At 37.3% G+C, this 12,752-nt stretch overlaps 1 protein-coding gene across 1 annotated transcript in view; it reads right to left on the reverse strand.

Moving 5' to 3' along the window:
* LOC133838557 (protein similar) overlaps nucleotides 1-12,752 on the reverse strand; it is an 84,545-nt gene that overhangs the window by 15,244 nt on the left and 56,549 nt on the right. Inside the window, 1 exon segment of the mRNA XM_062269704.1 lies at nucleotides 5,007-5,842. Coding sequence (XP_062125688.1) covers nucleotides 5,007-5,842 — 836 coding nt within the window.

Below are 12,752 nucleotides of genomic sequence, written 5' to 3' on the forward strand. Positions count from 1 at the left end.
TCGCCTTCAATCATTATTATTATTATTATAAGCACCTCCTCTTCATAGTAAGCAGTTTTCCTTATTTCTAACACATATATATCTGTGCCCCTTTTTATTCTACTATTTGCAGTTGTCAACAGGCCATAAAAAAGTTGACAAAACTATTCAAAGAGCAAACAGAAATTCCCCATTTCAACACAACCACTTTTGAAGTATCTTTTTTTAAGCGTTAAGATTGTGGCTGACTTGCAAAATTTTCAAGAGTTATGCAAGTTTTTGTTTAGGGGGAGTGTCTCAGATGGTATCAATAATTTTTTACTTTAATTTTGTACTCAATTAGTCCTTGTAAACTTGTTGAGAAATTCAAGTTAGATTTTATAGGAAATTTGAACATTAGTGTGTATAATTTTGTTCTCAAGTTCCCTAAAAGTTGTATTATATTACTTTATAGTATTTTTATTAGTAAGTAGTATTTTTTATAGTGAGTGTGAACATTTTGATCTGTCTGAAAACATGTCAGGAAATGCAAGTTATATTTATAGTAAATGTGCAAAATACTAATTAGAATTTGCTCCTTAATATCCCTGATCGGTATATTTATAGTATTTTTACTACTAAGTAGTATTTTTTATACTAAGTGTGAAGAATTTGATCTATAATTTCTACTTTAAAACTTTTCAGAAATGCAAGTTATATTTTATACAAAATTTGTAGAAAACTATCTATAATTTCAACTTAATTTTTGTGGTATTTTTGATTTAAATTCCACTTTAATGTTGTGCTTAATTTTGTTGTAGAAATTATGCCATAAAGTATAAAAAACAATTATTAATAGCCAGTAAATATCTATCTAGAAATATTCCTTATAGAAAGTCCACAAATAATACAAAATTCAGCACTTGAAGTTGTTAAAATTTCAACAACTTTTCGGGGCCATAAAGTTGAACATGAGCCCTTGAACTACAACAGAAATTTAGTTGTCATTCTGTTCACTTTAATTACTCTTTCTCTCTACTCTGTAAATTTGGGACACAAACTCTTGTGTGATATGAGACTTGTTAGCTGACAAAGTTATATGACCCACTGCAGGGGCATAAAAATAAAAGCCGAGGGCTTTGCGCGATGCGATTTCAAGCGATCCGCAATGCACTTTACACACACCTTAGTGTGTGTGTATGTGTGTGCGAATGAGCAAGTGAATATTATGGCAGGTGCTCGTAATAGAGGCCATCTCTCTTGCACTCACAGCCACAGTTGCGGCACAAACAAATTAATTAACAATGCAAACACACACACACATAGAGAGAGAGCTTCACACACTTGCAAAAAGTTACAGCTCCCCGTTGCTCACCTGACCCCCCAGGGCGACTTATAATTATGGCACACAAGTGCTACTCGACTCGAAGCGAAAGAAAAAAAAGACGGAAAATAATAATAATAAAAAAAAGAAAGAAGAGTATAAAAACAAACTGATAATGAAAACGCAGCGGCTTCTTCCTGCTAACGAGGCCTACGAAAATAGTCAGCTGCTTTTTCTGTCTATTATATCTTTCTTTTTTTTTACTTGTTATTGTTGCAAGTGTAAAGTGCAAGGCCAGAGACCTCGTTGCACACATTTTTTTTTGAGCAACTAATTTCGAGAGCGTAGAATGGGCTGTGGGCAGTTTACAAGGTAATTAGCCGAGTTGAAAACATTCTCGTAACTTGTGAATAAAAAACGGAATACACAAAAAGTGACTGTCGCACACATCTCGTGACGTGCCTCAAGCCTCAAGACTGCGGCTGCTGTTGCTGCAGCTGCACTTGAGCCACATTCGATGCACTTGAAATACATTTTCGAAAGTTTTTCTAGAACTGAGAACTTAACCTACCGAGGAGACGCGTGACTTGGCGACTCAAAGAGCACAACACTCAAGAAAAAAAAACTCGCCACACACACACTCGACACAGTTTCAATTTAAATCATATCAATCATAATGTGAACATCATCATATGTGCATGATCATCATCATAAGCATTTGCATGACGTAGTTGCTGGGAGGAGGAAAACAAAAAACATTGTCTAGGGTTACGATTAAGAAGACCACTTGAAGCTGGGATGTTTTTTTCTTCTTACTTTTCGGGGTTCTCTATCAGCATTTAATTCGATTATCGAGGGACGCTCGTGGAGCGTGTTTTTAGCGTGATGAGCTGGTCAATTCAGCTGTTTTTTATTCTCCGTCCATTATCTCGCATTCACACCAAATATTTGAGCATAGATTATTACAAAATACACTTGTATAATAATTATGAATCCGGTAAATATTGATCACTTGTTTTGTTGCTGTTATCTGTTTACCTTGAAAATTGAAACACACATTCAATATTTTTTATGGTTACAACTAACTGATTAACTCTTCTGTAATGAGTGGAAGTTTTACAAGCACTTAGGAAAACTACAAGCTACTAAAGTGTTGCATAATACACATACACTATACTCTATATGTATTTATTTAGTCATCGAATCAGCGCATCGAAAGACAAAATCAAATGCTTCGTATAACTGGCATTCCTCGCTCTCTCACAGCGATTCGTGTGATTCGATTATCTACAACAACGAAAATAAATATAATAAGTGTTTCCCTGTTTATTTACGTGCCACTAAAACGAAAATAAATATAGACACTTCTCGCTAAACACAAAACTGAAAAAAAGCAGGAAAAAAAACAAAAGCAGTGACAATAAAAATAAAAGACTAGAATGGGGAAAAACTGAAGTAGCTTCTGGTGGCGGCGTCTGCAGCCAGCACAAAATGTCAACAGAGGAAAAAAAGAGGAAAAGCAAAGCAAACCAATTGTCGAGTCTCCAAGCAAACTGCAGCAGACTTTAAAAATACACGCGCCAGTTCCCCAAAAAAAAAAGAATGGAAACGAAACGCAAAAGAATGAAAATGTTTTGCTGAGGGGTGAAATAGGTAGCTCATATTTTTGGGAAGGGGAAAGAACAATGCGTGGGAGGTGTGTTTGTATGTGTATGTGTGTGTGTGTGTGTGGAGCTGACACATGTCGCGGCAGGCAGCGCATGATCCATGGCCGGCCAGAACCTTGGCACACGCGCCAACTTTGTGACTGGCCACTGGACGACGACGACGACGACAAGCACATCACTTAACATATTAATTGGCTCAACTGAAATATGCATAGAACTGAACTGAAACCGAAACAGAAGATGCTCGAGCTGATGCTGAATCTGACGTTATTAGTTAACAAACAACAACAACACAAAAAAAAGTGTTGCGGCTTTTGTGGCTATGCGGCGTATGCGTAATAAATGTGCAAAGCCATGTAATTATGACACAAGCAGGAGGAAAACAAAATGCCCAACCGGCAAAATGCTAATGCATTATATATGTACTATATATTTACTATATAGTATAGTTATTACTTTTGTATATAGAAGGCGGCGAACGTTTGGCCTGCACTTTGTTTACAGCAAAAATTGTTGTTGTCTTTACAAATAAATCGTTTGATTTGCGCAAATTGCGGCCAGCGAAACGAAACGTTGATAAGCAAAACAACTGACTGAATGACTGACTAACTGACTGCCGGACTGACTGACAAATCGAGTAATTCGCAAATTGACTGATTGACTAAACGACAGCTTGACCAATTAAATTGTGATGCCTGCCCGACAATGCGAGAATGCGTCAAATCACATCAAATACTTTCAGCCCACGTCATACGCTCCTCTAATGTGGTTGATGTTGTTGCTGCTGTTGTTGTTGCTCGCTATTTTTGCATTATAAAGCAACAACAACATTGTTGACTGCTTGCATATGCAAACACACACACATACCCACTTGCATGCCTATGCAAATTAGACAGCAAAAAGTAGTTTCGACTCTAGCCTAGCCTCGTTTGTGCGATTATCGATAACATAATCGTTGAGCTTTGCATTTATCTGTAAGCGATAAATAATTCAATTTGCAGTGCTGACAACGGGTAGAGTTAAGTAAACATGACGAAGCTTGTATACACTTTCAGACTATTGATAATAATAATATGATATAGTCATATAAAATTAGCATATTTTAGGCAATTTATATTTAGCAAAAATTTGAACTTTAGGCAAGTTTCAAATACCAAAGAATTGAACTGCTGTCATACTTCAATTAATAAAGATTTGAACTTTAGCCAAGTTTCAGAAAGCAAGCCTAGCTTAAAAGTACTTCAAAATTATTTCCTCTTTGTATTTCATTTTGGTGATATATTTATATATTTTAAATTTGGTATATTTAGTGAAGATTTAAACTCCCACTAAGTTGCAAATAGCTAAGATTTCAACTTAAGTGAACTTTTAGCCAATTTTCAATAAGCAAGCTAGACTTAAAAGCATGTTTTAAGCGCCTTTTAAAAGTAAATTGCTCACTTGATAGTGGCAACAAAAGAATGATTCAAATAATGGTGAAATATTACAGAACCCTATTGATATTTATATTTAAATTTTTTGATAGTGGCAACAAAAGAATGATTCAAATAATGGTGAAATATTACAGAACCCTATTGATATTAATATTTCAATTTTTTGTTGTCATTATTATTAAATTAAATGCTGTAATCTGTATAATTCCGGCATTAGGAATAGAACTTTCAAGAACTTAACCGTGAAAAGTTATTTCATAATTACTTCCAAAAGTAATCAATTAAAGCAGCAATCAATCAAAAGGGTAAATCAATGCCTCCTCTATTACTCTGCATATTTACACATCCTGCTTATTTATATACACCTAATTTAGCTGAATTGCAACAGTGAATCTATTCTATCTTTATGGCCCGGCATAATCACTGACCTATTGGTAGGGTGCCTCTGACTCTAGCTCTGGCTCTAATCATAGAACGAACCTGTTTCATTTTGCTGTTCATGCACTCAGCACTCTTATCAAATCAAACTGTGCAGCTGGCACTAACTACACTGCACTACACGTAAGTGATCTGTTTTTGGGAGGTTATCAATGTTGTTAATCGATTACAAGTTGTTGTACTTACTTGTTGAGCCTCGGCCATCGTCAGCAAACAATACGAATTCTTTCATATTTATATTCATATCTTGTTGTTGCTGCTGTTGATGTTGCTGCTGTTGTTGCTGCTGTTTGCTAGAGGATAGAATTGCAGCTGTTGCTGTTGTTGTGGGCGGCAAAGCCTGTGATGCGACGGCAGCAGCAGCGGCGGCGACGTTTAACGTTTGATTTCGTTGCTTATTGTTGCTGTTGTTCACGTAACCAGCAACGGTTGCTGCTGCAGATGTTGTTGTTGCTGCTGCTGATGTTGTTGATGTTGCTGTGGTTGGTGTTGGGCGTATGAGCGAAGCTGTTACCGATTTGGGACGCACCAAGTTGCTGTTGTTGTTGTTGTTGGTGTTGCTGTTGCAAGTGTTGCTAAGTAATTGAGCGGTAATTGTTCGCGGTCCGGGAGAAATGTTTTCGCGTTTGATAAACAATTCAGTTTCTGTTTGTTTGTTGTTTAGAATTGAGGTTGTTGTGGTGTTTGATGCTGGTGTTGCTGGTGGGTTTGTAGCAGCAGTTGCAGTTGCAGTTGATGATGTTGCTGGACTTGATTGGGTGGTTGCTACTGGTTCAGTTATTATTGTTTCTGTTGCTGTTGTTTCGTTAGCAGTCTCAATCACTTTGGGTTTATCTACAACTGTTGTTGCTGTTGCTTCATCGACAACTTGTTGCTCAGTTGTTGTTTTAGTTGCAATGTCGTTGTTGTTGTTAGTTTCAGGTAATTGTTGCTCCTGTGTTTCTGGTTGTTGCTGTTCCTTTTGCTCACTTGCCGCCGTTTGTTGTGCAAGTGAATAAATCTCATGTTTGTTCTCAAGATTACTGCAAAAAGTGATGCACAAAACGCGAAACGATAATGATAACCATATACTACGTAATTTTCTCCTTATCTTTTTTCTTTTCTTTTCCTTCTTGTTTTGATTTATTTTTGCACTCGTTTGTTACACACACCGAAAACAATATCGCGCGTATTTCGTAATAATAAATTTCATACGATATTTGTATGATAAATGTGCAATAATTATTGCTGATAATATGGCGTGTTAGTCATAATTAATTAAGAGATCTACAAAATGTCTGGTAATGAGTCTGCTGAGCAGCTGTGTGTCGTCGTTGTTGTCGTTGTTGTTGTTGTTGTTGTCGTGTTTCAGCGATTGGAAAATTTTCAACGTTTTTTTAGCCTGAACGATAAGCGACAACTATTTGCAGCCTTCTGTTTTACTGTCCCACATTCCCCAAAATGTGTAGAAGAGAAGAACAGAAAACCTTAAGCTTCTTCCCTTGGCCCCCTACCATTTGAAGGCCTTATCATTATCCAGGGCAAGACAAGACGACGGCGATTGCGATAAGCGAACGCGTTTTGTGGGTGTGTCTGACGTGCCAATTAGAAGCGATTCCCATTCGATTCCCCCATATATTGATAAGCTAAAAGCACACATCATATTCATATAATAGGTAAATCTGACCATACCATATAGAGAGAGACTCGTTCGATCGATCAATCGATCGATCTCTGGGTTGGCATACGTTGCGCCCGTGACTTGAAGCTGGATGGCAGCATGAAGTTCGAGTGCTTCTTTCTTGCCCTCGTCATCATCATCATCGTTGCTGCTGCTCCGGGCGCCGTTGACGACGTCGTTCGAGCGACCCATTGATAAGATACGACAACGACGACGAGACGCGAAACCCAATCGGCCGACTCTGTGGTGAGCATGCACTGTGCGGCTGGCCAATGTACGCGAGTAGCACGTGAAGCAGCCGTGCAAATTTCGTGTAAGCCCCGTGCGGCATGCCCCCCGCACCCCGTGTGCCTACAAATTTCAGATAAAACTTCATTCGCCTTCGCGTGATAAACGTTATTTCATTTTTAGACCTCAACTGGCAGCAAAGAAATTTAATGGTTATATATTAACAGTCACAACAAAAAAAAAAGTTTAGATTTGGAATTCAAAGTCAACGATGACAAACAGCAAAAATAAAATTTTTGGGGGCTCGTCCCTCTGGTGAAATAGCTTGCGAATGGGGCGTAGGCTTTTGCGTCGCAGGCAGAAAAGAGGTTTTCTGGAAGCACTTGACGCAAGTGGGCAGTGGACAGGCAAAAAGTGGACAGGCCCACAGCAGATAGTGGGAAGCGCTTCGATTCAATGTCAAATTGCGGTTGTTGACAGTGGAAAAATATATTGAAAAGTAATTACAAAATGATCGATGCAGAAAGAGAGTGAGAGAGTGAGAGTTTTTTTGGGGAGAGAGCAAGCACACGAAATATACAAATGCCGGAAGGCAATCAATTTGGAGAACAATAGCAACAAAAGCAAACAAGAGAAAAAACCGCAGCGAACCAAACAGAACACACTTAAATAATTGCTTCATCTTGTTTGGCATTGTTGTCACCACTTGCCGCCGCCAGTTGCAGCCGGTTAGAACCCAAAAACAAGGCTTACATCATTTTAATTAAGTTGCCCAAATACATTTTTGGAGACGTAATAAAAAATTCGTGTAGCTATCAATTGAATTAAGCTAATGCGGCATATACTCGTATGTATGATAGTTTTAAATTTAATGTGTATGCGCTTGTCAACCCTTTTGAGCTTTTAATTGAAGCTTCCAAAGCTGTGACGAAAGCAACACCTCAAGCAGCGCTGATAAGCGCTGTGAGAGAGCGAGCGAGAGCGCACGATCGTCAACTCTTGAACTTTGTGTAAGTGAGGTCTAGGCAAAGTCGACTCTCGATGCGAGCCGAGCCGAGCCTAGAGTGTACAAAATTGATCGCGTGATGCCGATTGCGTCGTCGCTGCTCTCTTTTCCGCACACAAACACTTGCATACACGTGGGCACACATTTACACATTATTGATGTGTATTTGTGCACTCAGCGCGGCACGCTTTTGTGCTTGTGCATACAAATTAATTATGAGTTGGGTGAGAGAGAGCAAGTGGGAGAGTCACTAAGAGAGAGCGAGTGTGAGAGCGCAAAAGAGAGTGTAATTACTTAGAGGAACATTACTAATGCAATGTCAATTGGCAATGGCAAATCTAGAAACAAACCTAAATAAATGCAAGGCATATGTACATACATACATATGTATGTATATGAATGAAGAAGTTGATTCAACTGTAAGCTAAATGAAAGCAACAAATTTATTGTGTAACAAACTGAGTCGCATAAAGCGAAACAACACACAAACACACACAGACAAGGAGACAATCAGAGAAAGAGACACACGGGATAGCGAGGAGAGCAAAAGAACAAAAAAAGAATAAAACAAATGAATTCTGCCTGTCTCGATGCTCTGCTCTTATGCCTCCACTTGTGTTTAATGTTCTTGTTGTTCTTGTTGTTGTTGGCGTCGTTGCTGCTGCTGCTCTGCAATTGAAATCAACAGCAGCAGCAGCAGCATCATGTGAAACTCAACTCAACGTAAAATAGCAGTAATTGCTTTTGACGAACCTTTTTTTTGCTTTTGCTAAAGTACGTATGAGAGCGAGTGAGTACGTTGCTGCCTGTGTGTGTGCGTGTGTGCACATAAAAGGCAATGTGTATTAAATTGAATGAAAATAAAAAAGCAGTAGGCAAAAGAGGCAGCTATAGCTATAGCTATGTACTATATATAATAGAAGCTGAATTAAGTTGACTATAAACAGCGGACAAGCAAACATGACACGCGCATTTTAGCCACAACACACACACGCACATACACGCATACATCGATACGTTGTGTAATCAACATATGCGTAGGTGGATGTATTAATACACACACTTACATATACAGCAGTCTCTATTTTCTTATTGTCGCATAGGCAATACTAACTATTCATAATTCGATGTACATAAATGCTAATTGAGCCGCAATTCAATTAGTTTTCATCAACAAATTAACTCGCTCAGCAATTTTATGTAATGTGAATGCGAATGCAAATGCAAATGCAAAAAAAAAACGAAATGCCAAATAGCCAAAATAAATAAAATAAAAACGAAACAAAATGAAACGCCGCCGCTTTTGCAGTGTGTTTTGCATTATGTGTGTGTGTGTTTGTGTGTGCGTATGCACGTGTGTGTGAGTGCTGAGAGAGCGTGCCAGGCGTCCGTTTAGCAAGAGAGAGCGAGAACGAAGGAGAAAGACAGAGCAGTAAGATTGGGGCAGCAAAGAGACAGACAAACAGATCGTGCGTTCGTTGTGGGGGTCGGTTGACGTTGACGTCGACGTCGCCGCTGCGACAACTAAAACGCAGATTGCAATAAAAATGTCGTGTTGTTGTTGTTGTTGCGCTTGCAACTGCAGCAGCAAAAGCATTTAGTTTGTAGGTTAGGTGCGAGTGTTGTGTAAAACTTTTTTGGCTTGTCATTTGTAATTGTTTATTAATTAATATGCATTCGCTTTATGATCAGTTTTTATTATTGTTTTCATTTTACTTTTCGTATATTGCTTTCTTTGCTTCTGCCGCGTGTAACAAACGTGCGCACTTTTTTTTCAAACTTTTTTAATTTGTCAAATTTTTCAGTTGCTTGTTTTGAAAGTTGAACATATTTTTTTTTGATAATCTTTTTGACACACACACACACAAACATACATCAATACACATTATGTGTGTGTGTGTGTGTGAGTGTTTTGTATGTTTGTCGTTGTCAAATTCACGCATAATAAAAGTTTATTTTTGTCAAAAATATATTTCTTTTTCCATCTTCTCAGAATATTTTTATATATGCATAATACTTAATTCAATTTCTTCATTATTTTTTTGTATATTTTTTTTTACGGAGTATAAAAACTTTTATTTCGCGTTAACGAAATTAACGACGCACCAATAAATTCTCAAAAACAATTCTTTAGCTTTTCGCATTTTATGTAATTTATTAAGTCTTTTTTGCTTTGCTTTTGAAAATTAAATTTCTTTATTTTACTTTTCTTTTATAGCTTAATCAATGTGTTGGATTTTTTTTTATTGTATTCTCTCATTACCTTTTTATCAAAACATTTACTCGTTTGGTGAATTAAATAATTTTTTATAACAACGGAAATGCAATCGTTTAAAAGTTGTATTTACATTTGCCAATTCTCTTGACTTTATTTATTTATTCTGTGTGTGTGTTTTATTTGCACAAGTTGACGCGAAGTTTTCTTTTAACAAAATAATAAAAAATAACAAATTCGACGTATTGCTTTAAAGACAGCCGAGTTGAGTTGAGTGTTGATAGTTAACAGTTTACTTTTTTATATATAGTGTTTTCAATTGTAATTCTTTTTTGTTTTTTTGGCAAAGTTTGCCGAGTCCAGTTTTAGATTTTAAGAGTTAAGAAGTGCACACGGAAAAAACTCGAACGTTAGACAGCGCTGCTTAGCCTGCACTGACGACGACGACGTACCAGAGACGAATGAGTGGAATGCCAGCGCAGCTGAAAGCTTGTAGCTTGCCTGCCTGTCAGTCTCGTCGACTGCCTGCGCCTGCGAGAGAGCAAGCCAGTGTTCTCGCTCTCAGCCCCATAGAAGAGCAACGAGCGAAGTTCTGTTCTTGACAAAAAGCACTCGAAAGAGAGAGAGATAGAGAACATTTGAATGGCGCCGGCGCAGTGCCGGTTGAGTGCTTTTGTCGCTGCTATCAGCTTGAGTCATAGCTGAGTTGTATTGAGCGTAAAGTGTTGTTTGGTCGTTTTTCGCAAAAAAGGCCAAACACAAAATGTTAGGTACTCGCTCTTTTCAGTTTTTTTTTTCTTCGCTTTGCCTTTGCCTTTGCTTTATTTATTATTGTTTTCATGCCAAACAAATGTGCCCTGTCACTGTTGTTGTTGTTATTTTTGTTTTGATGCTGCGACAGCGGCCTCTTTTCGCTTGCTTTGCATTTGTGTGATGCGCGCTCTCGCTCGCACTCACTTCTGGGCTACTCAATTTGCATGGTTCAGCAATTGAGAGCTTTGCGCTAATTGTTCGCTGTTTTTGGACAAAAAAAACCTGGCGAACGCTAAAGTGGCAAAGGAAACGATGAGGTGAGTGGGCCTAATCTAATTGTAAACGCGAACTATGCAACGCGGCTGATAACATGATAAGGCGCTAACGGCAATTAACATTTTGCTTTATTTTAAACTCGCTATATTGCCTCTCATTCGCTCTCTGCTTGAGGTAACCGTTAAATTGGCGTCGTTGCGCCAAAAATTATGCCACAAAAAAAGCAGAAGAAGAAGAAGAGGTCGTAAACGAAGGAGAAATTTCGCACATAAACACAAATCAACTTTAAAAGCCACAAACATAATTTACAACCAACCCAGCAAACGACTTATTGGTCTTCTAATTTCCTCTGCATATCGATGTGTCGGTGTGTGAGTGTGTGTGTGTGTGGGAGTATAAGTGTGTGTGGAAAGAGCATCTTCGTGTTTAGACGAACATTTCACAAATATGGCCGAAGCTGCGCAATTTTCCAAACAGACATTCGCTAATTTCGCCATAAAACTAAAGCCATTGCGTGATGGGCATAAAAGGGACACACAAACATACACAAATACATTCGCGCACTTACACACACATACACACACACACACACACACACACACACATACACACACACAGAGGCAAGGCTCGTGACCCAGTTGAACTTTAGCGCGTGAAAAGCATGCGGAATGCAGCATGAATTCTCCGGATTTCCTCAATAGCTTCAAAGGGAGCATCATAAGGAAGGAAACATAATCTAGGCCAATGAGTTGCATTGACTGCAATTTTGTGCAGCAAAATATCATCATTAATTCTAATAGCAACTTTATATTAATGTTTTTGTTATTATCGCAGAATAATTTGGTAAAGAAAAGTTCAGTTTTTATTCCGTTCGGTACTTTTTAAAGTTATTTCATTAAAATATAGGGCAAAAATTGGAATTTTGAATGGTATTTTGTACAGAAAAAACTCATCATTAATTCTAATAACTATTTTATATTACTGCTCTTGTTTTTATCAAAGGTAAGTTTAAAATTTTGGACTTTTTATGTTATTTCATTAAAATTTAGGTCACAAAATGGAATTTTGAATGGTATTTTGTGAAGGAAAAAATTATCATTCATTCAAATAGTAATTTTATATTGCTTTTCTTGTTTTATCATAAAAAAGTTTAAATTTCTGGTCTTTTTGGCTAATTTAAATAAAATAAACGTTAAAGAGTTGCAATTTCAATGTAATTTTGCTCAACCAACAACAAACTCTTATTATTATTATTCCTAATAAGTAATTTTAATTACTTTTCTCAATATTATGACAAAATAATATGACAACGAATAGTTTTTAATTTAAATACTTGCATTATATACAATATTTTGTCGCAAAATATAAACATTCATTCCAATAGCTATTTTATATTAATAAAAATCATTTAAATTTATGCCGTAGACTTTCGTTGAGTATAATTTTATATAAAAGAATTCATTATATCATTTATTAGTTGTTATCTTTGAAGAACAACGCTCAAATTTATTGGGGAAGTTGATTATACAGGTTTTCTAATAACACTCGAGTTCAAGACATTTTAGATTTCGTTCATTAAAATCTTATATAGTTTCTCTAATGCTTATGTGCCACACAATTTGAGTTGGGACAACGAAGCAAGCAGCCAACAACAGTCACGTGTGGCACGCCTCGAAGAAGCAGAAGCAGATGAGGGAGATGGAGAATGGAGAGGAGAGAAGGGAGACTGAAAAGCATTTGAAGCATTTGATGGGCTGCCTTGAAAATGTAATAAACTGTCAATGTGTTTGCGTG

The sequence above is a fragment of the Drosophila sulfurigaster genome, chromosome 2R (assembly GCF_023558435.1).
Source record: "Drosophila sulfurigaster albostrigata strain 15112-1811.04 chromosome 2R, ASM2355843v2, whole genome shotgun sequence".
NCBI lineage: Eukaryota > Metazoa > Arthropoda > Insecta > Diptera > Drosophilidae > Drosophila > Drosophila sulfurigaster.